This window comes from Xiphias gladius, chromosome 22, assembly GCF_016859285.1.
Source record: "Xiphias gladius isolate SHS-SW01 ecotype Sanya breed wild chromosome 22, ASM1685928v1, whole genome shotgun sequence".
Classification (NCBI taxonomy): domain Eukaryota; kingdom Metazoa; phylum Chordata; class Actinopteri; order Istiophoriformes; family Xiphiidae; genus Xiphias; species Xiphias gladius.
Genome location: NC_053421.1, coordinates 15,059,600 through 15,084,008, shown reverse-complemented (window position 1 = coordinate 15,084,008; position 24,409 = coordinate 15,059,600). Strand labels below are relative to the sequence as shown.

The following is a 24,409-nucleotide window of genomic DNA, read 5'->3' as shown; positions in this document are numbered from 1 at the left end:
CAAAGATAGGCACCTGGCAGTGATTGAGGGTCGCTGGTGTTGCTAAGCAACGGAATGCTGAACCGCCCCCAAGCGGGTACAGTTCATACCGGTCTTCTTTCCTAACATACACATGTAATAACTTAGTAAAACTACTCTAAAACGAAGTTCATATTTTAGGGGAAGGTGTCTGGAGCTGTCACGCATAAGTCCCCCCCACCCCCCCGTTTTGCTGGAGGAAGTGACGGGGCTTAAGCATGTCATGGTCGTAGAGCAATCGTGTCCGACGACGAAAAGTGTGCCCACTCTGTTTGAGGACGTCGCGGTAAGGTTTTGTCCGAGAAAAAAGGGTTTGCGGGCTACTGCCTCTGCAGCGTCAAACGTGGGAGACGAGTGCTGTCAGCGAAGAGTTTCAAACACCTCTGAAAGACTTCTTTGAAAAGGAGTCTGTCATATTTTTCTCATCAAAAAAAAAGGTTGCCTGGTTTCCTCTAAGGAGGTATGGCTGTAACATTACATTCCTCATTCCTAACTAGCTTAGCTTGTGCGTGCTAGACAAACAAGATAGCTAATGTGAGAGAAAGTAATGTCATTACTGATTGATTTAACATGACAGATTTTATTTAATTGTTCGGAAGTACCGTATGTGTTTGTAGTAAAATCTTGTTATATTATTTAAAATGCAGGCCCCACCTGTTGCTCAAAACAAGGAAATCTATTTTCTTAAGAGAGTTGAGCCTTTCAACTCAGAAAACTACAGGGAACTCCTTCTCTTTTGTCTCCATCACCACTTCTGCAGCTGTCAAGCACAGTTGAGCAGGTGACTATTACTACCATTTTTATTACTATTATACAACCCCCACCTCCCACCCCCCACCCCCAAACCATACACCTATCTCATAAAAAGGCATTTTGCTGTAAGTTGATTTTGTTTGTAGCTTGCCTTTATGAGGACTGGGTGAATTCATTCTGTGTCTTTAAAAGGTATGCGTTCCCCTGCTGTCAAACAACATCAACAAAAAACATCAGATGTGCCAAATCAAATGTCTGAATGCATCACTCGACATGTTGAGAGCATGTGCAGTATAACATCAGTTGTACGGGGACAGATTCTAGGGAAAACTGTCGTCCCTATCCCAACTGTGACAGATTGGATGGAAAATTCAATCCAGGAACAGCAATATACAGAACATTTATCATCACGCATTCTCTCTTTTCCTCCTAATCTTCATTAAAAGTATTGTTTAATTTATTTTCATCTCCTGATGTTACGATCTTTGTTAAAGTGTTTGAAACTTTCGCTTTTAGCTTCAGAGTCCCATTGTTCAAAAGGTGACAAAGATGTTGGAGATGATGGATAGCAGCTATCATCCATCAATCAAGACTCTAGTTGGAAATGTATTTGATGGTAAGATTAGCTGGTCTCTTTTGCAAAGCCAATGAGTAGTTTGCACCTTGTCAAATGTATAATGCACAGTATAATGTGATTACCATAACTTATTAAGTCTGATTATGTTCATTTAATATAAAATCTTTGCTTTTCTTCTCGTGTTTTTTTTTTTTTTTTTTTTTTCCCCCCCCTCAATCAAAAGCGTTACAAGAAGCCCAGGACATTGCCTCCATCTACAGCCACTAAATGCACATACTATCTCAGCTGTAAAAGGAAAGATTTCCTTACTGGAAACATTCATCCTTGCCCTGTTTCAAACGCTCTTCCTTATCTGGACCAACTGCCAGTCTTATCAAAGACCAGCACGCATTATGTCATGTGTTACTGCAGGAACTTTGCAATCTGCTCATTGAACAGGTAAGACTACTCAGTCTAAACTCCTGTTATGTTGGATTACATCAAGTGACAACTAAATGTGAAATCATTGCAGATATAATTACATACAGTGCATGGAACTTTGTCATTTATGCTTTGCCAATGTTCAATCACCTATACTCTGACTTCAGTTATCATCTATGTGTGTGTGTGTGTGTGTGTGTGTGTGTGTGTGTGTGTGTGTGTGTGTGTGTGTGTGTGTGTGTGTGTGTGTATGTGTGACCAAATTCACAGACATAAAATCTTTCACCCTGTAGGCATCTACATACCTCTCTGCAGATCTGCTAGTCAGAGAGGATCCTGTGGAAAGTCTACAAATGGTAGAGAGTGCGATACAAATCTTCAGATGTTTTAGAGAAATTTACCAGACCCAGAGGGAGAGGTTGGCCAATCATGTGAAACATGCACCCTGGGATTTCCCATCTGCTATGATTTTTGCACGTTTCAACCAGTTCCTTAATCGTATGCTACAGCTGGAGGTGAGATCAGGTTTTTGTTTTTTGTATTCAGGTGTCACAGTGAGGTTGTATGCAGTTTTGTTTCCCATTCAATGTGTTATCTGTGCAGGGCTTGTTTGACATTATACTGGACTTTCAGAGGATGGAAAAGCTGGAATTTGGTGGGCTTAAAGGGAAACTCTACAGTGAGCATGCTGCTCAGATGTACAAAGAGTTCAGTAACCACTGCCAAGTGTTGAGGCACAGTGACAGCCCACTTGCCTTTAACTCTCAGGTGAAATAGTCTAAAATTACCTTTTGATGGCTTTCATAATGCTAATTATGGACTTTATGAACACTTACTGCACACTGTAGCTCATGCAAATTCAACTGAGATTCATGATGCATGAGTTTAAACTGGTGTTTCTTATTAAATCCTTTTGAATTGTTGATTTTGTCATCAGGATTTTGAAAATGAGTATAAGGATTTCAAAGTGTGGATTGTGGACTTTGAAGGCCACCTTGCCAGCCTTCTGTGCTTGGCTTTTAAGGATTATTCAGGACTGGAATCATCTTTCAAAGTAAGCAAGACTGGATAATAGTGTGATATTAATGACATAATTAATAAAGTGACTAGTTAGTGACAGTGCCACCAAGTGGGACACCAACATCTTTCATGTTTTGTCCTTTAACTGCTAACTATTATTGGACCTTTCCTGGAGAGAAGACAAATTAGACAGATATTCAGCCCCAACTTCCTATTGCTACAGCAACATTTCAGAGAAGAGCTGGAGAAATGTAGATGCCTGTTTAAATCCCAGATCTATCAGGTGCTGTATGCTAAGTTTAGACATTAGATGTATCTTTTCATCGCACTTGAACAGAAAAATTAATTCTTTTCCATTCTTCTGTTGTTTACAGATGGACAGTGGTCTGACGAAGAACATGGCTCACACATCTGGAGCTTTGATGTGGGCAAAAATGCTCAGAGAACGTATTCAAACACCATGGGAAAAAATCAGATTACTGTTTGACATGTCAGTAAAAACACCTGACTATTTTCAGTGAATGAATGAATTAGTTGCCAACACTAGCTAGCCAGAAAGATTTATTGACAGATACAGTTAAGATCAACAGTTAAGACGTGATTATTGTGCCAGGCTTTAAAATGACAGTTGTCTCACAGTTATGCAACATTTCCAGGCATGCAGAAGGTGGTGAGATGGTGAAGGAGTACAACATGTACATGGAGATGTTGAGTCTCCTGGATCAATATGAGGAAGACATTTATTCTGGCTGGTGTAATGGTTTAGAGCAGGCCTGCTTGGTTAACCTGAACCGGCCCCTTATCTCCAGAAATACCTCATCTGGCCTGGTCTCAGTCAATTTTAATCCTAAGGTAATTGATGTAATGTCCCTGCAAACTAGAAAGCACTCACGGTGCAAATATCCTCCAATGCTAAATAATGATCCAACTTACTGTTAGACTGATGTAGTATTGTCTATCTTTTAAATTTTAAGTGAATTTTTTCCCTCACATTGCTGACATGCCCTCAAGGCCCCTCAAAATCGGGATCATTGTTTCTTTTTTGAACAATATCCCTCTAATGGTGTAAAAACCAGATGCAGGTCACTTCTCAATTTTGGTCGATTGTTCTTTGGTTCAAGCTGTGTCTCTCTTTATTTTCAAGATATTTGTTCATAAGTTTTAAACATACTGCTGACAGACTTGGTAAAAAGTGAACAAACCAGGTCAAAACCTAGTATAGGGCTGGACCGCCCTTTATCTGTTTGCTTCTCTCCTACTCTCTTCGCTCACATATACAGTAATTAATACAGACGAATTCCCAATAAAGCTGTTTTCATTTACATGTTTTTACTGTTTTTGTTGTCAGACAGCGGAACAATTATTAAATAGTTACTGAAATTCGACCCATTAAGGCTACATGTTAACCAGCAGTCACTTCCAAGCAATTTCTAAGCTGCTGCTCTGCACTGCTAAAATTCAGATTTTATAACCGTAATGTTGTGTGATTAAATCACCATAAGCATAACTTATAGACAACAGCTGTGTTGTGATTTAGGCTACATTGTAAAATGATCACTCAGAGAGAAAGGTAGAAGCTCATTTGCGTCTGTGTCGGCTGCTGTGTGGTCAGTTGAATGAGACGCATACACAGGTGTGCCTGCAGAGGGAAAGCCCGACCTCGTGCTTGCGGGGCAATACTGGCAACTCTTCTACAGAAAGTAGCTAAAGTTTGTCCAAAAAGTAGCTAGATTTGTTGCTAGGTGCTTTTGTGGAAAAAAAGTCACTAAAAGGGTGTGAAAATTCGATAAATCTAGCTACAAAGGGGCGAAGTTGGCAACACTGCCTGTAAACATCCCTGGTGATGCAACAGAGACTCTGCACCAATTCATTTTGAAAGAGCAATGGCTAAGGGGGAAATTCAGCACTTAGTCACTTGGCATTTGGCTGACCAATTGAGTAACTTTATCACTCATTCAGTCAGTTAGTCATGGACATTCGCATTTATAGAGCTGGGAACCACCTTGGCAGAGGGAATAGTTATTTGTTATAGTTACTTAATTTTAGTTATTATATTCTCTAAAGGTTTCTGTTAGTTAACAGAACATTTTAAACCCCTCCCACTGTGATTACACACAAGTTCATCACTATTTCCTGTCACTCCTCAGCTGAGTGAAGTCTTGAAAGATGTGAAATATATTCAGACTCTCAGTCAGATCAGCATCCCTGCAGCTGCAATGACTGTTTTTGATAAGCGTGAAATGTTCACAAAGGTAAGAAACAAGCATATTACTTTATGGGCTCACTTACACTCATTTTCACCTGTTCAAGCTAAACAATAAGCAATATGTCTTTCTTAGTATGATTTTCATAGTAGCATCTCAAAATATATCTTTTCTCCACACTTGATTTTCCAGTATGTGAGCAGTCTGCAGCTGTTAGTACAATGGTACAATAAGCTCAAGCAGACAGTCCTAGAGTAAGAACTTCCTTTCATCCGAGCTGAGCTGAAATCCATAGACCTGCAATTAACAAGAGCAGAGACTGACCTGACATGGCAGGATCTGGACTGCCAGAGTTTCATCACCACCACCAAAGACCTGGTCTAAGACCTTGTATGTCAAGTCAGTAGTACCAAGTAAAACTGTGCAGCCATTCAATCACTGATGAAAGGATGGAGCAAACAAGCCATGTTTTGCAGAAAGGACAGCAAGAGGCTCACTCATACAGCTGGAAGACAGAGGAGACCATATCAACAAGAAGTACAGTGACATGAAGGACGGAGATTCTATCCATGAGCTGGTGCAGGTACATATGGCTTAATCTTGTGCGTTATAGATTTTTCAGTACAATACTTGTGTGGCTATACTGTAAGTAAACAGTGAAATTATGAAATTATTGGCATGGTCCCAAACCCTTTTAGCATGATGTAGAGATATTCATCTAGTTCTGTTCGTGGGCCATTTTAAAACTTGTTTATTTACATTTTGTTAATTTCATAATTTATACTTGTGTTTGGCTTTGGATTCAGTTTCCTTATTGTAAGATACTGCAGATATGATAAAATAAATTAAAATTTAAAATGTATCTGTCCTGTTGCATGTGACATGGCTAAATTTATAGTTGATTAAAAATAAACTTTTTGGATATAGTCAGGCCATAGCTTTTGATGCTGTTAGTTTCTGATCTTCTAATTTTAACCAGTTAAATGTTTTTCTGACATCAGAAATAATTTTACTTGATATATTTTAACATGTTTGTATTGGGAATGTAAATAAATATGGTCTAGATATTTTGAAACTGATAAAACCCTTCAAATTAAATCTAACAACCTGTACTATCAATAGAAATCAAAAGTGATAGAAGTACAAAGCCAAAACTTTGACAGTTTTTGTGCTAATCAACTCTCGAATATCCAACTTTTTCATCAGGAGAATATGGTCCTTTTCCATGCTGAGCCTCCCTCAGAAGCATGGCAATCCTACCTGGAATATGTGGATGAGATGGTAGTGGAGGGGCTCTTCAGCTACATCAGCCACTCTCTTCAGTTCTTTGTGGACAACATTGAGTCATGGCCAAACCAGGCTCCTCTGTTTGAGGCTCAGTTGATGCTGAATGGCTTGGAAATGGTCTTCCTTCCCTCACTGGAGCGGGATGCAGGGGACGGCCTCTACGAATTGATAGAAGGAATGGTAGGAGACATATTCAAGACTTCAGTGAATATCAACATAGTGGCTGTTCATCTGCTACCAGGTACTCTGCTGTGGTTTTTAGATGTTAAAACAGTTTTTTTACACAATGCAGTTGTTTTGTTCTGTTAACATTGGTTGCCTTTTCACCTGTTAAAGAAAATAACTATGAAATCAGTTCTTTGGTATTCTTTCAAAAAACTGTAATGTTTGGAATGTCACCACACATTTGTTTTTTGCAGACTTTTGGATGGCTGTCTATCTCATATTAATGCGGAATGCATGCCCTTGTTAAAGGAGTATTATAGATCTTAGACTTGTCTCTACTATAGCAACGAGTTTGGCTTTCCTGTCTTATATCAGCAAAATAGATTAATATATATGGATATAAACCACATGTGGAGTGGCATGTGGTACAGGTGTTATGTATTTAATTACGATATGTTTTAGTGAAATGTGAAAGTATTATTACCTCCAGGGAAGGTATCAAGGAAATTTCTGTTAAGCAGTCTGTATTTGTACATTGTTTAATTTAAAATAAGTCATAAAAAATATTTTGTATTGACCCACTATGACGGCTGAAACTTTATAAACTCATTTGAATATATTCCTCTACAAATAGTAGATACTCCGGATGTTAAATGAAATGTAATATAACTCGTACAGGATGTACTGGATGACATGCTAGATTTGTTGGACCTGAGACACGAAATAATGGAGCGAGTGGAGAGTGTCCTGAAGAAAGCGATAAATTACCAGAGAAAGTTTGACTGTTATGCCTATCTGTGGCAAGATGACAGGGCTGAGTTTCTCAGCCAGTTTCTCCTGTATGGATGTGTACAGAGAGCTGAGGGGATGAAGGTTCATAGAGCAGATTCATTCCCTGAGAGCCCGCCTACAATCGATAACTTCGAAGAACAGGTTAAAAAAAAAAAGGCTTCTTAAAATCACGATTCACTTTTTTCAGTGCGTCGCAGGTGTCCTAATCTTAATTTCTGGTGTGGTCTTAATTTTACAGATAGATTATTTTGAGGATCTCTATGCTGAAATTTCCAAGCTTCAAGACTTTTCAATGGATGGTTTCAGCTAAATATCAAGTTCTTTAAAGTCAGCCTCCTTAACACTGTAAAGAAGTGGAGCTGGCTTTTCAAAGAGCACCTCCTGAAATATATCACTAACGGGTACAATTTATTTTTGCATGGCTATTAAATACAGACGAAACTGTAACATCAGTTGTTCTCACTGTGCATGCTTTCCCACTCAGTCTTGATGAGCTGCAAATGTTTGTCTGAGCCACTGTTGAAGGGTTAAACCATCTTGTGGCTAAAGGAGACCACCATGACTTGGTGGAAGTTATGAGTCACCTGCTGGCAGTCAGAGACAGACAAACAACCACAGACAAGATGTTTGAGCCTCTGAGTGACAAAGTAATCCTCCTGGAACGATATAGAGTGACCATACCAGACCTGGTCTATTCTCAGATGGAGGTAAAGAAAGGAATGGGTTAATGCAACCCTTTTATGCCACTTTCAATTACTAACTAAAATAATATGACAACAAGTGATCATTTATTCAGAGACAAAGAATCCGAATATTGTATATTCATTTTGTGGCCATTCAATCTTTAAGAAATCAAACCAATTCTCTCCATAGGAACTCCCTGAGAAATGGTGTGGGGCTAAAAAACTGGCCTTAAAAGTGAGGCATGAGGTGGCACCCATGCAGAATGCAGAAGTGATCGTTTTACGGAGCCGGTGCATGGAATTTGAGCTGACAAGTCACTTGTAGCTCTCATTTCCGGAGAAATTGTATATGCACACTTTTGAAGCTATTGTATTGTGTACCCCGGTGTGGAGACCATTTAAGTGGTACCTGTTATCTTTCAGGTAAAACAATCCAAATTCAGGGAGATGTTCAGAGCAACTGCACCCTTCAGTTACAATGCAGTGCATCCCTACATCAGTCTGGAGAAAGTAGGAGTTTAGCCACTGCTTGATTATAACATTAAAATAACACTGTATTGTACACTATGGATGTACAGTTGTGACAGTTGTCACATGTTGTGTCCTAGTGTGAAAAAGAAATCCGAGACATGGAGAAAGAAGTAGCAGAGATCCGGGAGTCCTCAAATCTATTTGATGTTACTATTCCTGACTACAAAGACATCATGCTCTGCAGAAGAGAGATCACTGTCCTCAAAGAACTGTGGGATATTGTTGTATTTGTGCAGGTAAGTAACTTAACGCCTCTTCACCTTACTATGCTAACCCAATAACTCAATAACTTAACCAACCTATCCTCGTGGAGGCTGTCATTGATTCTTTGAATACCCTGTAGACTCTAAATGTCCCCATTAAGCACCCTCAGACCATTGACCCCTCCACATGCGACCTTATCTATACAGAGCAGTGTGAAAAACTGGACAATGACCAAATGGAGACAGATAAACGTGGACCAGATGGATGCAGAATTGTGGAGGTTTGCCAAGGTAAGGTCACCAACAGTGCTACATCACACTAGCACATCTCTCCTGCTGTCTTGCTGTCATGCACCATTGCTGTTTGTAACAGATGCCCCTAATAACTAATTATGTTTACCTACCTTCTGTTTGTGTAGGACATACGGAAGCTTGACAAAGAGGCTCGTGTGTGGGATGTGTATTCAGGTCTAGACCTTTATGTAAAGAACTTGTTGACGTCACTGCAGGCCGTGAGTCATCTACAGAACCTGGCAATATGCGAGCGCCACTGGGTGCAGCCAATTTGAACAACACAGGTGCGTAAGTACACAAAGTAGAGGTCTTGCTATAGAGCAAAGTTTTTCTTGCATGAGAGAACTTTGTGTCATGACAATAATTCTTTTTAAATAGATGCTTATCACTGTGACTGACAGTACCACCTTGGAAGACCTCTCCAGCTCCATTTGTTCGAAGATGAAAATCGCAACATTGTGGATAAGGTAGTCAAAGAAATGGCCATAGAGAAGGTTACCTTTTAATTATAAATATATCGTAGTCAAACACATCAATATCAAGAGTTTTTTAGTCAAATTATATAATATAACATACTGTACCACAAATCATTTCTGGTTAAGTGTAATAAATTTAGAACCTAGCATGTACTCTAAAAGGTTGTGGTGAAGTATGGACCCAGGAAGAGTGATTCTCACTATGTAACTCACTAGCAGACTTTGTTAGGACTAGATCTAGAGCTTTTTTAGTTTTTACCTTAGGATGCATATGGAAAAATTAATTAAAAAATTAAGTAAAAACTAGGAGCCAGCGTCATGAAAATGGTCCATTACAAGGCTGTCCTGTGAACCATGTAGCACCAAAGCATCAACTTCTTATGAGTTAATTAAACACAGCACTTTTTCCCGCTTTTTGATGATTTATATTTTGGGATAATCCAATGGGTTTTTAAATAGTTCATATAGCATAAGAGGAATGAAAATTTTCTCTAGCCATAATGGAACACCTAATTCTGCAGATTACCTCTAAATTCAAAATCACCTAATTTGGAGATTTGTGGTTTTTGTTTGACAGTTATAGTCACTATATTTGGTTCATGAATTACTCCTAATCCAAATATCTAAATTTAGGATTAACTCTTAAACCAAATATAGTTGTAAATAAAGTAATACAGTTTGGATTGAACACTGTTATCATTATGCTGTCCATTATTTGCATTTCAGGTTGTCACAGAAATAAGTCAAATGCGGGCATCAAGGTGGCTTGCCTATGAAGATCATTACCAAACTTCTGTCCCACTTCTTAAATGTGGCGAGGAACTTACTAAAGTCTTTAGGATCATCAGGTAAAAATATCTAAGTTACTGACCTCGTTCTTAGGATCAGTTTTCTATGAGAAACACTGATATTTAAGTACTGAATAGAGACGAGAGTGCAGCAAAAGGCCGCCCCATTTTCAGCACAGCTGAGAGTAGAGAGGTCCCTATTGAGTCCTTAGATTTATAGCTGCTGTAGGACACAGCATGGCGGCCTTTGTACTTGTACACCAGATGTATTGGGGGTGTTGTAGCCAGCCACTAGAAGTCTTGCCAATTTACTACCTCAATCTTTGTGTAAACAGACTGTTTCCCTCTGCCACTTTTATATGGTATGGCATGCTGATGAGGTTGAATGTGTTTGGAAATTGAACTGATACTTATGATGTCTGGTTATCAAGACTTTCTCATGCCGCTGATTGGGTGGTAATTTGGTGTATTTGAGTTTTACATTGGACCTAATCCTTTAGATAAGCGCTGCTCATGTCTCTATGTACTCATCCTCAAGGTTCAGCTCCAGGATGTCTGTCAGAGGAAGCATGTAGATGACTTTCTGTTCCATGTGCTGGACCCACAAAAACAGCTGACTGTGGCTGACTCTGTGCTGGTGGTCACGATGAAAGTCCAAAAGGACATGGGGCTATCTGGAAAGCATCTTCAAAGGCTGTGATGACATCTGCCAACAGCTCCCTACAGATGCACACAGGTTCCAAGCTATAGATGGAGAATTTAAGGTCTGCACTTATATGCTAGTTATGCACTTACACAAATCCCTTTGTTCACATAATTGTAAACGAGGGGATTTTGGTTCTTTCAGGAGCTAATGTTGGACAGTGCCAAGACCAAAAATGTCACTGAGGCTACCAACAAACCTCATCTATTTGAGAAGTTAGAGGATCTACAAAAAAGGTCAATGCTTAGTTTGATATTTGACTTTCATTATACTGTTTTCAGTTTAAAGGTTTGTGCTCACTATGCCTGTACCCTCTTTGCACCAGGCTGGGAATGTGTGAAAAAGCTCTTGCTGAATACCTAGAGACAAAGAGACTTGCCTTTCCAAGATTCTACTTTATTTCATCTGCAGATTTGTTAGACATCCTTTCTAAAGGGAGTCATCCCAGAGAGGTACACTGATGTAGAATATCCCTTCATTTTTTGTTTTTAATGTTTATCTAGTCTCACTATCTTTAGGCTTACTGTATTTTTCATGAAAAATGTATTTACTGATTGTGTTTTGCAGGTAACTGTCCACCTCTCAAAATTGTTTGACAACATGTCTGATCTTGAGTTTGTCCAAAATGAACAGCTGGATAATCATAAACTTGTGTCGGGCATGTACAGCAAAGAGAAGGAATATGTCCCATTCCATACTGAATGTTGCTGTTTTGGGCCGGTATGACACTCCATACATTCAGAATTGAATAATCTAAATTAGCTATCACACTTAATAAAATAACTTAATTAATGGTAGGAATACATTGTATTAGGTGGAGGCATGGCTTACACTTCTTGAGGAGTCTATGAAGGAATGTGTAAGGGGTCACCTGTCTGAGGCTGTGTCTGTGTACAAGGAAAGGCCCAGAGAGCAGTGGATTCTCGACTTCCCTGCACAAGTGGCTCTGACTGGATCTCAGATCTGGTGGAGCAATGATACAGAGCTTGTGTTTAAAAGACTGGAGGAGGGATTTGAGGGCAAGGGTCCAAAATGAAAAATATTAATATTTAATGAGTATTTACTTAAATTGGTAATAAGCATATACATACATATAAATGAATATTAATAATGTATGTGTTTATATTTATATTTATATAATATATATATATATGTGTGTCTGTGTGTGTGTGTGTGTGTGTGTGTATATATATATGTGTGTGTATATATATATATATATATATATATATATATATGTGTGTGTAAATGTGTGTATATGTATACATATGTATATACAGACCCCACGTCTAGTCACCCTCACAGACTGGTAAATCTGCTACTTATCAGTTTTCAGTTTATGCATGTAATGTTTCAACACATTTGCTATGGCCAGCATTGCTAACTAGCACATTTTTGTTTCTGTGTGGGATGTTGCCAAGTTTAGATGCTACATTACCTTGACGCAGTCACTTCACCTGACCATGAGTGGAGCCCCAGCAGGCCCCGCTGGAACAGGGAAGACTGAGACCACTAAGGATCTTGGCAGAGCCATGGGCATCATGGTATACATCTTCAACTGTTCTGAACAGATGGACTACAAGGTGTGAAATTCACCACACAGTTCTTTATTATTCTCTTCACTACACTTAACTGTCATGTCTTGATTAGATGTTTCAGTATGTGTGTTTGGATGCAAAATGTAATATTTGTTTATCTTTTGTCAGTTGGAAATATCTACAAGGGTAATGGCCCAGACTGGGGCATGGGGCTGCTTTGATGAATTCAATCGTATTGCTGTGGATGTTCTGTCAGTTATAGCAGTGCAGGTCAAAACTATACAGGACGCCATTCGCTCTAAAAAGAAAAGGTGAGTAATTGAAGCCTAGTACTTGAAACTTCCAATGAGGTAATAGCAAGTGATAACATTTTGTACAACCTCACAGGTTCCTGTTCCTCGATAAGGACACTGTCTTAAAGCCTTCTGTGCGGATTTTCATCACTATGAACCCTGGCTATGCAGGCAGGACAGAGCTACCTGAGAACCTCAAGGCTTTATTCAGGTAGGAATGATATAGTTACTTTCCCAATAGTGTGCTTTCATTCAACATGAAGTTCATTGCCTGCATTATCTGTATCCTGCTGTAGACCCTGTGCCATGGTGGTGCCTGACACTGAACTTATTTGTGAGATGATATTGGTGGCAGAGGGGTTTCGTGGTGCTAAGCTTTTATCGAGAATGTTTACCAGTCTGTACACTCTCTGTAAAGAACTGCTCTCCAAGCAGGTAGGAGAAAAGCACTTTAGTAGCACTGTTATATTTCATAATGTTGGCTTAGAACAAAATATCACTAACAAATCTTTTCAGCTACATGTCAGGAGCTCAGTGGTGCATGAAACCATTTAATTACTCTTAGTATTTTGTATGACATGGTTTATGGTAAGTGTAAACACAGGAGTACACATTTTTACTGTCTGTCCTCATTTGTCTATCAGGACCACTATGATTGGGGTTTGCGTGCTGTTAAGTCTGTTCTGCTTCTGGCAGGGGCACTGAGAAGAGGAAACAAGATGACACCAGAGGATCAGGTGACTTATATGTGTATGTCACCTTATAGCCACGAGAGGATTTAGCATTGTCTCATGTAGTCTATAAGTGAACTTTACTTCCTTTTATTTTGTAGGTACTGATGCGTACTCTGAGGGACTTCAACATACCTAAAATTGTGACTGAGGATGTGACTGTCTTCTTGGGTCTACTTGGAGACCTGTTCCCAGGCCTGGAGGTGAAAAGAGAGAGGAGCTGTGAATTTGAAAAGGCCATCCGTAAGACCACACTGGAGCTCCGACTCCAGCCTGAGGAACCATTCATCCTTAAGGTCTGACAGTATATGGTGTATACCTTGCCGATACTTCAAAAAAGGATTAAAGAATCTTTTCATGAACAACTTTGTTTTGTCAGGTGGTGCAGTTTGGAGGAACTCATGGCAGTGCGTCATTCTGTCTTTGTTGTGGGAAATGCAGGGACTGGAAAGAGCCACGTGAGATTGGTTAGATTTTTATGCCTCAGATGTTTTGAACGTAAATGCTCAATTTAATTTTGTAAGGTAGATGCCAAATATCAGGTATGTATATTTTCAACAGATATTGAGAGTTCCTCATAAAACCCATACAAACTTGAGTAGGAAGCCTGTATGGAATGACCTCAATCCAAAGGCAATAGACAGAGATGAATTGTTTGGCTTCATCCATCCTGCTACTCGAGAGTGGAAAGATGGTAAGCAGAGCTGGTTTTAATGAGAATAACAAAATTAGAACACAATAAACTGTTCTAAATCATACTGGGTGTAAATAGTGCTTATACCTTGCCATCTCAGTTGTTGTTTGCATCCCTCAATCTCTGCGTAAGGTTTGCTTTCATCACTGATGCCAGAGCAGGCAAGCATCTCCCACCTAGGACCTAAGTGGATTGTGTTGGATGGAGCCATTGATCCGATGTGGATTGAATCACTCAACACAGTGATGGATGACAACAAGGTACCTCCCTCCTGTTCACTCATACACTATTGTTCAACACATAGCAACTAAGGTGGTATAGATAGAAAAAGATGTTTCTTTCCCCTCCTTCAACAATCACTTCCTGGAGTATGAGTACTCTGCGATATTTTTCCAGATCAATCAATCATGTCACAGTTATCTTGTGCCTTTGAAATATTCTAAAGCAAGTCTGTCAAACCTGATGAGATATGAAAGTGTTTACCTTATTGTTGGGGTAGAGTCATGTCCGTCATATTGACATCATATTGACCGTCTGAATGTTATGATATTTGGAAACCATAAGGCTTCATAACATTTTTTTCAGGTCATGACTATGGCCAGTAATGAACACGTGCCACTTACCTCTTCCATGCGACTGGTATTTGAAACCAGTCACCTAAGGACAGCCACTCCTGCTACTGTGTCCAGGGCAGGAATCCTCTATGTTAACCACCAGGACCTGGGATGGAATCTGTTAGTTGCATAGTCTGTATTCACATAAGATCAAAACATTTGTGGGGTTTTCAATGCAATGCTGTTTCAAGAAACACGAATGTCTGTGACTGACTGGGTGATGAAGTTACACCATTGATCAGTTGTATGCCGCGTGACTCAGTGCTGACATTAAACCATTGGTTGGCCGGCCGAGTGTTGGAGTTTCCTCATTGGCTTTTGCTCTTTCAAAATGAATTGGCGAGGGCGTTTACAGGCATTGTTGCCATCTTAGCACCTTGTGTTGCTAGATTTACTGACTTTTCACATTCTCTTTAGCAACTTTTTTTTTTACAAAAGCATCTAGTGAAAAAGCTAGCAATTTTTTGGACCAACTTTAGGTATTTTCCGTAGAAGAGATTCGCGATTAGTACCCTGCAAACGCAAGGTCAGGCTTTCCCTCTGCAGGCACACCCCTCTATGCGTCGAATTCAGTTGACTGCACAGCAGCTAACATAGATGTGAATGAGCTTCTAACTTGCGCGCCGAGTGATCATTTTACAAGTAAATAAAGCCAAAATCACAGCACAGGCATTGTCTTTAATTTATGTAACTTAACTTATGGTGATTTTGTCACACGACATTGCAGTTATAAAATCAGAATTTTAGCAGTGCAGAGCAGCAGCTTAGAAATGGCTTGGAAGTGACCGCCGGTTAACATGTAGTCTAAAGAGGGTCGCATTTCATTCAATATGTCATACGTTTTCCGTTGTCTGATAACAGAAACAGAAAAACATGTAAATGAGAACAGCTTTATTGGGAATTTGGCTGTATTAAATTGCTGTATATGTGAGCACAGAGAGTAGGAGAGAAGCAAACAGATAAAGGGCAGTCCAGCCATTTACTAGGTTTTGACCTAGTCTTGTTATGTTATCTTCTGTATCATGCATAATGCTTATTTCAGCAAAGTCAGTACGGTCCCCAGTATATATTTGTGTAAATGTTTTCCTCTCAAAAGACAAGGGAAACTTATTCAGATCCTGATCAAATCAGCAGTAGAAAATGGTTCCTTGGATTGTTGTTTAGGTATGTTGCCAGCTGGATTGACCAAGGAGAATGACAGACAGACAGAAAGGGCCCACCTCACCATACTGTTTGAAAAATATGTTCCTCGTTGTCAAGAAAAAATTAGAAACACCTTCAATACCATCACTCCAATTCCAGAGAACTCTATGGTACAGGTACACAGCACACAAGCATGCACAGTGTATTTATTTCTTCTATGCCTATGCCTATACACTCAAAAAATCACGAAAAAATAATTGTTTTCTTTTTGTTCAGGCACTCTGCAATTTGCTTGACTGCCTTCTAACACCAGGAAATATTCCATCTGAGTCTCGACGTGAGCTCTATGAGGCCTACTTCACCTTTGCCTGCATCTGGGCTTTTGGTGGGGCCATGTATCAAGATCAAGTATACTTTGGTTTAAGTCATGTGGATGAACTTGAGTATGGTATAACAATTCTAATTTCATTTTCTTTTATGTATCAACTTATATAAAGTAGCAAATATGAAGACAATTTGGGTGCATTTGTTTTGACATGACAATGACATGCTCCACAAAAGTGTGGAGTATGTCCACTTACTCCTTGCTTTGTCTTTGTATTTCTGTCTTCTATTCAAAAGTGTAAATATAGCGGGATATAACGGTGCCTTTTGTTGAGAGGCATGTAAAGAATGTCAAGTGACCAAGAATGATATACACTTAACTGTCAGTGATTTGTACTAATGGTGGGGTTGTCCATTGAAATTATATGAATTAATGCAGGATATTATATCTTAGATGATTTGCTCAGCTCCATGATTACCGGGTAGAGTTCAGTCACTGGTGGACCAAAGTAATGAAGACAGTGAAGCTACAAGCACAGGGGACAGTATTTGACTACTGCCTCGACCCTCAAACCAGACGGTTCCTGCCCTGGAGTGATACTGTGCCTCTGTTTCAAATGGAAACTTGTACACCTTTACAGGTAAGAACATATATAGAAATATGGGAGAGTAGAACCCTTCATGTAACTCTGGAAATACCAGCTTTTCAAAGCGGTTTGACAAAGAATCACATACACGATCACAAGAAGCAACCTTCTTAAAGAAAAAATAACCAAAAATGAACAATACAGTCAAATTAAAAATGTATGTGTGCCTCAGTGAACATAATAAGAGAGGGTAAAGTCACATCATGAGGTTATGGCAGGGGTGCTAGAATGGATGATAGGCTTGCCACTGTGTCTGATTACCATCTACTACACCCCATACCAGACTGTGTGGGGGTGAAGGCATGAGCAACAAGGCTTGCGCTATCACCCACGCTCTATTGTCTTTCTTTATGCTCCTGCGTACAGCTGTGAATGCTCCAAAGGCTCTTGCTGAGCCATAATTAGTGGGGTTTTGTTCTGAGCAAATGATGCTATTATGACAGAATAGTTGTGGTGTACTGGGAAAATACAAGAAATTATAAATCACATACAATTCACTGAACACATGTCTGTCAATAAATCACACTCAAAGAAAGCCATAATAACCATGTATGTTTCTGTTCTCTGTCTTCCTGCTGTTTCTATGATTGCAGGCTGTTCTGGTACACACAGCAGAGACTGTGTGTCTTAGGTACTTCATGGACTTGTTGCTGGAGAAGAGACAGCCTGTGATGCTTGTGGGGAATGCTGGAGTGGGAAAGACTGCACTTGTCAGGAACAAGTTAGACTGTCTGCCAGAGAGTTACATGACCACAAAAGTACCCTTCAACTACTGTACTACCTCCCTCATGCTGCAGGGTGAGTGGGGTTTTTGGATTGCTCTGTGGTAGCAAATCAGGTAAACTGTAGCACCATCTGCTGGTAATTTTCAGATTGAGAAAGGGTGGAGGGGGAGAAAACTTCACCCTCAAGTATTAATGCAGTCATTACTTTAGTTATATGACATCCCCACATTTTCAACGTTGGTTTGACTAGGGTAAGACCATTCTAGTTCTTTAAAAAAGCAATTTCATTTTTACTATTTTGTATGTGTTTTCTCTTTCTCTTGTAGGGATCTTGGAGCAACCATTAGAGAAAAGAACAGGCAGAAGCTACTCCCCTGCAGGCAACAGAAGGCTGGTGTACTTTATAGATGATATGAACACAACAGCTGTTGACAGTTATGGAACAGTGCAGCCTCATACACTTACACGCCAACATCTGGATTATGGGCACTGGTGAGAATATCCCATTTACTATCAGCTTTTCAGTTCCGTGATCTGTGTGTAATACCACAGCGTAAAACATTTTACCAAGCTACAGTGTGTTTTATTTAGTAAACCAAGCCTTCTTCAATTTCCTGCTGTCTGTAGGTATGACAGACAGAAACTAACCCTAAAAGAAATACACAATACCCAGTATGTTGCCTGTATGAATCCACCTGCTGGGAGCTTCAATAGCAACCCCAGACTACAGGTATGTTTGCCAGTATAATTGCCCTTAATCTCATTTTCTGAAGATGGATTTTGAAAAAAACATACCAGGATAATTTTTTTCAATACAAATCTTATCACCTGTGTTGATGGATTCACATTTACGACTTTTAAAATTTTAATGTATAGTTTAACTTAAAATATCTATAAATTAACCTATGTGTGAATTAGTGCACAGGTTGTTATCCTGCATTTATCTGTACTTCCAAAATCCTGTCAAGAATCTTGCATCAGTGTATTCTCATCGCAAATCTTCATCTGCAGAAACTTCCTAATGTTTTAATTTTTTTGCAAAGAAAAGGCATGAAGAAGAATTTTCAGCAATTATAATGCCACAGGGAAAACTTATCTGAAATCTCCTGTGTGGTTTGGAGCATAAATGAATCATGCAACAGAATTTCAACACAATATTTTATACTCAAGTGCCATCATGGTGAGGGTGTACTTTATTAATGTAGCAACTACTACTACTACTACTACTACTACTACTACTACAAAAAAAGCCTGTAGTGTGTAGTTTAAATACATATTTCCAGATAAATTAATTGTAATTAGAAATGCCTACCAAGGATGTATTCTTTTTTGGCCTTAGATGGACGTCATTCTTAAACTAGTGTCTTTTAATAATTAAAATTGAACACTGCTATACATTTTCTGAAATTTGGTTGTGCCTGTGCTCTCTAAAGAGACATTTCTCAGTGTTCGTGGTGAACTTTCCTTCATCAGAGGCTCAGATGTCGATCTTCAGTCAGATCCTGTGTAGCCACCTGAAGCAGCAGCTTTTCAGTCCACTGGTTCAGAGGAGTGCTGCGGCTGTGGTCCAAGCTGCTATAACTCTTCATCACAAGATGGTTCACAGCTTTCTGCCCACAGCCATCAAATTTCACTACACATTTAATCTACGAGATTTTTCTAATGTCTTTCAGGTAGTGCTGATAGCAGTCAAGTTGAATGAAAAGTGAAATATTTATTTTATTATTTTTGTTATTCAGGGAATTCTATTTACTGGGCCCAAGAGTGTAAGGGACAGCACTGAACTGGCACTGCTGTGGATCCACGAGTCCTGCAGAGTGTACTCAGACAGACTGGTAGATGATAAGGACTTGCAGCTATTCCGGAAGCTCCAGATGGAGACTGTGCATGAATGCTTTGAGGTGCAGTACAGATTCTGATTAGTATAAACTGCATGAATTGCCGTTCTTCACCTTCAGATAACCACATTGACCGAAAGATTGAAATGATTTATTATGCTTGTCCTCGTCCAGGGACTGGAGGACAAAAAGGTGACAAAGCGCCCCTCCTCTATTGCCACTTTTCCCAAATGGGTGAGGAAGCCTCCTATGCTCCTGTTACAGACTGCTCTGTGCTCAGGACCATCCTTACAGATGCCCTGGAGAGCTACAGTGAGCTCAATGCAGCCATGAATCTGGGGTTGTTTGAAGATGCCATGTAACATGTGTAAGTATAGCTGGTTCACATATTAATATAACAGTTACATTATAATGATCACAGTAAACTTATTTTCCTTTAAATAACCAAAGATACTAATCACACGTCAAGTACAGAAAGAACATATAAACAGAAGGTAAAAGTAGTAAGAAGAGGACTTGAGCTCTTTTAATAAATATAAAGATGGCAGTTTATTGCAGACAGGTAAGTTAATATATTGTAAGGTATAGAAATATGTTAAAAGGTTTTTGACTGCTGTAGTGGAAACACCATATTACTATTTTTAAAAACATTCTGTGTAGATTTTCATATTTGGAGAGATGTATTTAGTGGCATATCAAAGATTGGGTTGTCACCAGCTGTCGCATCAGTCGCGTCCTGGAGTCTCCAAGGGGTCATGGCTTACTGGTTGGGGTCGGGGGCAATGGGAAGCAGAGCCTGACGCGTCTGGCTGCCTACATATCCTCTGTGGAAGTCTTCCAAATCACTCTAAGTAAAGGTTATAGCATCCAGGACCTCAAGGTAAATATTGATGCTATTAATAGGTCACAGCCAAACAGAACATCATAAAATATGCTTTTATGAAAATGTATAACCTTCAAGTGACCTGTTTGTAGTTACATTTGTTAGACATGGCCTTAAAATACATCGTTGTTATGAAAAATGTAAATAATTTGCTTAAATCAATGTTTCTTTAAAAAATTATCTTCTATCTTTCCATCTCTCCACTGACGCAGGAAATAATTGTCAGATACTATTAAAAGCCACTGGGAAATATTTCAATATCTCACTTGTGAAGCAAGTTTTTCAATTTAATCATTTAATAGCCTATTATCAAGGAATCATCAGGGGACTTGTGCCATCCCATTGATTATTGTTGGGCAATTTGAAAATCTCTAGTGGACTCAATATTAATGTGAACAGCATAGATGTCCATTCTTGCCATTTGGGATTTTATTTAGATGGATCTGGTAGGCTTGTTCCTAAAGACCGGAGTGAAGAACCAGGGTGTGGCTTTGCTCCTGACTGATGCACAGATACCCGATGAGCGGTTTCTGGTCATTATTAATGACTTACTGGCAGCAGGTCAGACCCAGATTCCATAACAGTCATACTGTTTTTCAGCTTTGTCAGCGTGAAGGGAACTTATCAGTTCTTAAACTTATTCAGTCTCTCCTGTCCTTCTGAAATTATAACATGGTATGGAGAATGGATATGGATCACTACAGCTTGTCAGTCTGGGATTATGACTTTGCCTTTCCTTCAAGGAGAAATTCCGGACCTCTTCAGTGAGGAGGAGATTGAAGGTATCCTGTTGGGTGTGAAGGCTGAGGTCCGAGCCCTGGGACTGCTGGACAACAGGGATAAATGCTGGAGATTCTTTACCAACTGCGTCCAACTAAAGCTCATGGTCTAGTCTTGCAAATTACCTCTAATATCTTCTATTATCCACTAGTGCTTCTAACTTTATCAGTCTAAAAACACTGTTATTTTGTCGCTCTTCCACTTTTTGTCTTGATAACATGTTCAATTATTTGCCATCACTATTCTGTGATGATGTGTAGGTGAGCTGCTTTCCATCCTCATCTTCTTGAAATATTATCACTTTTAGGAGAGAACCTAGTATCTATACAATTTCTCAGTTTGACTCAGTCAAAAAATGTGGCTTTCATTGGTTTTTGTAAGACCAAGGGTGGTAGAATTTTTGTAAAATAGAGGTTTAAAAAAATTGATTTTTACATGATAGCTGCAATGTTTGCCACCAACAGAAACATTAGAAAAGAAGAGATAAGAAATTAGCAGCTGAGGAAAATTCTATGAAAACAATGTTACAACAATAAATTAATGAGAAAATCTTACACATACTCTAGCATGTTTGAGCTAGAAAATTAAAAGCACAGCTGCTGTGTAATATTATTAAATATGTTTGACAAGCTGAATTAACAGAGACAGACAAACTGGGGGGTTAAAAGGAAGGAAATTCTTGTCTCAGTACACACGTATGCCATCCAGCTAATGTTTGCGCCAGGGCCTCTGGTAGCTTCACCGTCTGCTCCAGCCAACTGGGAATGTGGCTGCCTGTCCACATGCCAGTGTGATGAAAGTGGGGGCACAGATGGCTGCCAGTTATGAGTTCCCCTCTTGAATGCATCTGTTATATCTATGATCTGTGTGGATTTTTCCTATGTGCACTTGGCTGTATATCTTGTCATACTCAAGTATAGGGATGTACATTTGCACATGCGTGTTTTTGTGTGTGTGTTTAGGTGACTTTTTGTCTCCCTACTTCCTTCTTTGTAGGTGGTACTGTGTTTGTCTCCAGTGGGCAATGACCTTCGTGTTATGGCCCTTCAATTCCCGGCCCCTGTACAATGCACCACTATCAACTGGTTCTATTCATGGACCACTGATGCTCTGCAGCCGGTCAGCTACAGGTTCATCCAAGAGATTGAAGGCATTGAGGTGAGGCCTTTGAACTCATGTACTTTATGTCACCATCTCTCTCATCGTAATAACCAAATCTGAATTAAACGATTATTTTGTGGCTCCCTGCCTTCCCCTGCATACATGTGAACTTTGTGATATTACTACAAATAACAGTATTAGCTGTCAAAAATGCATCTGTGGGTATGAAATACAGTATTTTCCCTAGGTTTGCCATGTACCACCATATTCCAGACTGAGTTAGACTTTAATGAACACCTTCTAATTACTACAGTGCAGCTGGATTAACTTTTCCATAGATCCCTCATCATTAGTTCTCTGCTGAGGTACTGACAAATTGCTGAACACATGCCTGGAGACTCACAGTGAGTGCAGGCATATCATTGTTTTCCATCATAACAGTGAAACGATCACAACCCAGGATCATTTATGTTAATGAGAGAAAAGTGATTAAGCACATAACGACCTTCTAAGGAGGCACAGCTGTCACAACCAGGAAGTATCATCACATATGTGAACATGTGCCAGACTATTACTTTCCACTGTGTGTGTGTGTCTCTACATCTGTCCATGTGTGGATTTTCATGTAAAGAAAAAATTTTTGGTCATCCAAGAGTAGAAGTGGTAGTAGTTGTAGTACTTAAGAGTTTGAGGCATTATTAGGGTATTAGTACTATGCAATAGAAGTACTGGCAACTTTGGCCATAATATTATTAGAGATAAAAGGTTGAGTTGGGTAATGATTATAGAGCAGTGTTCGAGCATGGGGCTAGTAGTAATGTTGTAATAATAGAAAGGTACTAAGAGGAGGACTTAAATAATATAATTAAATAATTAATACAGTTTTTGTGGTAGCAGAAATGACTTTGTGCTAGTTTAAATGAATGTGCATTAATAGCAAAATATTTTGAAAAGCTGAAACACAAAAATATGTAAGACCTTATACCTAAAGTCTTTAATGATTGTTTATCTTCTTAACGAGGCAGGAATACAAGAAATGAAATGATCATTTATTTAAAGTTAGCAATGCACAACCCACTAAGAGTTGTTACACAAGGCCAATCAATGAGAACTTTCGCATCTCAACTGAACATAGCATGCTTTGTCAAAGAGCATTATGTCAAATCTTAATTAATAATGATTTTTTTTTTTCCTACTGGCTTCATGATCATTAACAATGGCTTTTTGTGAATTATGGTTAGATTTGATCCTTGTATTATCTGCTCATTTGTTTTTGCTTTAATTGATCGCTAACTGTATGATTAATGGAGGCTGTGTGTCATTGAGCACCATATGATGAATACCTTGTTGGAATGTAGTACAACAGCCACTGAATACAGTGATTGGAAAGTTGGTGGGCATCTGAGATAATGTAAACAGTTTGCATGTCTTACAAGCTGCACGTCAGTGGTCTAAACGCATTATTTTCATAGAGGTTTCAAAGCCTAATCATTTCTGGTAGCTGCACCTAAATTTCAGATTGAGTAAGTCAGGGCCAGCCAAGTAAGATGGCAAAACTTGTAGATGAATTCAAAATTTATGAAGATAATATTTCAGTCCCCATCAGGTTGGGGATGTTAAACTCTGCTCAATCCAGCTCACCCCCCTCCTCCTGGTCGGCTTATTTTTACAGCCTGCCGTCCAGGAATCCATCAGTCTTTTCATGGCCTATGTTCACACCAGTGTCAACCAGGCAAGTGAAAAATATCAGCGCAATGAGAAGAGGTACAATTACACCACCCCCAAGAGTTTTCTCCAGCAAATCACCTTGTACAGAAACCTTCTGGAGAAGAGTCGGGCTCAACTCCAACACAAGATGAACCGGCTTCACGGCGGCCTTCAAAAACGTCAAACCACTGCTGCTCAGGTAAACGTCTTTATTATATACTGTAAGGGGCTAATATTAATATTTAAGGTACAAGGTTGAGGTAGGAAAATTAGAAATAGTATAAGTCTCTGATTTAAACTTTGGAATTTACACATTGAAATATATTTAATAATTTTTAGGTTGAGGATCTGCAAGCCAAGTTGGCATCCCAAGAAGCTGAACTGACCTTTAAAAACCAGAATATTGAGGCTCTGACTATAAAGATTGGACTGCAGACTGAGAGGATTAGAAACAAGAGAGAGGCTGCAGATGTTGAGGCA

The 24,409-nt window shown here is 39.3% G+C and overlaps 1 protein-coding gene across 1 annotated transcript in view; it reads left to right on the top strand.

Annotated features, from left to right (window-relative positions):
- Positions 1-241: 241 nt before the first annotated feature.
- The window catches only part of LOC120783974 (dynein heavy chain 11, axonemal), a 37,817-nt gene continuing 13,649 nt past the window's right edge, over positions 242-24,409 (top strand). The window contains 68 exon segments of the mRNA XM_040117381.1: positions 242-319; positions 321-444; positions 447-478; positions 666-753; positions 756-799; positions 964-1,009; positions 1,012-1,156; positions 1,218-1,221; positions 1,288-1,387; positions 1,572-1,592; positions 1,595-1,749; positions 1,751-1,786; positions 2,062-2,283; positions 2,372-2,536; positions 2,706-2,822; positions 3,163-3,301; positions 3,402-3,640; positions 4,936-5,040; positions 5,185-5,483; positions 5,485-5,575; positions 6,199-6,483; positions 7,123-7,377; positions 7,475-7,520; positions 7,523-7,637; positions 7,721-7,943; positions 8,110-8,210; positions 8,363-8,429; positions 8,528-8,686; positions 8,861-8,944; positions 9,073-9,231; positions 9,326-9,362; positions 9,365-9,441; positions 10,150-10,254; positions 10,750-10,869; positions 10,871-10,975; positions 11,059-11,150; positions 11,240-11,366; positions 11,482-11,634; positions 11,729-11,933; positions 12,192-12,220; positions 12,333-12,513; positions 12,618-12,637; positions 12,639-12,760; positions 12,837-12,953; positions 13,039-13,177; positions 13,387-13,479; positions 13,575-13,777; positions 13,862-13,931; positions 14,035-14,167; positions 14,300-14,427; positions 14,753-14,901; positions 15,946-15,979; positions 15,981-16,100; positions 16,201-16,332; positions 16,716-16,889; positions 17,489-17,693; positions 17,947-18,112; positions 18,248-18,350; positions 19,054-19,293; positions 19,360-19,521; positions 19,633-19,651; positions 19,654-19,825; positions 20,176-20,338; positions 20,779-20,902; positions 21,085-21,227; positions 22,118-22,279; positions 23,895-24,128; positions 24,269-24,409. The exon segment at positions 24,269-24,409 is cut by the window's right edge and continues 6 nt beyond it. Of these exon segments, the coding sequence (XP_039973315.1) occupies positions 242-319; positions 321-444; positions 447-478; positions 666-753; positions 756-799; positions 964-1,009; positions 1,012-1,156; positions 1,218-1,221; positions 1,288-1,387; positions 1,572-1,592; positions 1,595-1,749; positions 1,751-1,786; positions 2,062-2,283; positions 2,372-2,536; positions 2,706-2,822; positions 3,163-3,301; positions 3,402-3,640; positions 4,936-5,040; positions 5,185-5,483; positions 5,485-5,575; positions 6,199-6,483; positions 7,123-7,377; positions 7,475-7,520; positions 7,523-7,637; positions 7,721-7,943; positions 8,110-8,210; positions 8,363-8,429; positions 8,528-8,686; positions 8,861-8,944; positions 9,073-9,231; positions 9,326-9,362; positions 9,365-9,441; positions 10,150-10,254; positions 10,750-10,869; positions 10,871-10,975; positions 11,059-11,150; positions 11,240-11,366; positions 11,482-11,634; positions 11,729-11,933; positions 12,192-12,220; positions 12,333-12,513; positions 12,618-12,637; positions 12,639-12,760; positions 12,837-12,953; positions 13,039-13,177; positions 13,387-13,479; positions 13,575-13,777; positions 13,862-13,931; positions 14,035-14,167; positions 14,300-14,427; positions 14,753-14,901; positions 15,946-15,979; positions 15,981-16,100; positions 16,201-16,332; positions 16,716-16,889; positions 17,489-17,693; positions 17,947-18,112; positions 18,248-18,350; positions 19,054-19,293; positions 19,360-19,521; positions 19,633-19,651; positions 19,654-19,825; positions 20,176-20,338; positions 20,779-20,902; positions 21,085-21,227; positions 22,118-22,279; positions 23,895-24,128; positions 24,269-24,409 (8,643 nt within the window).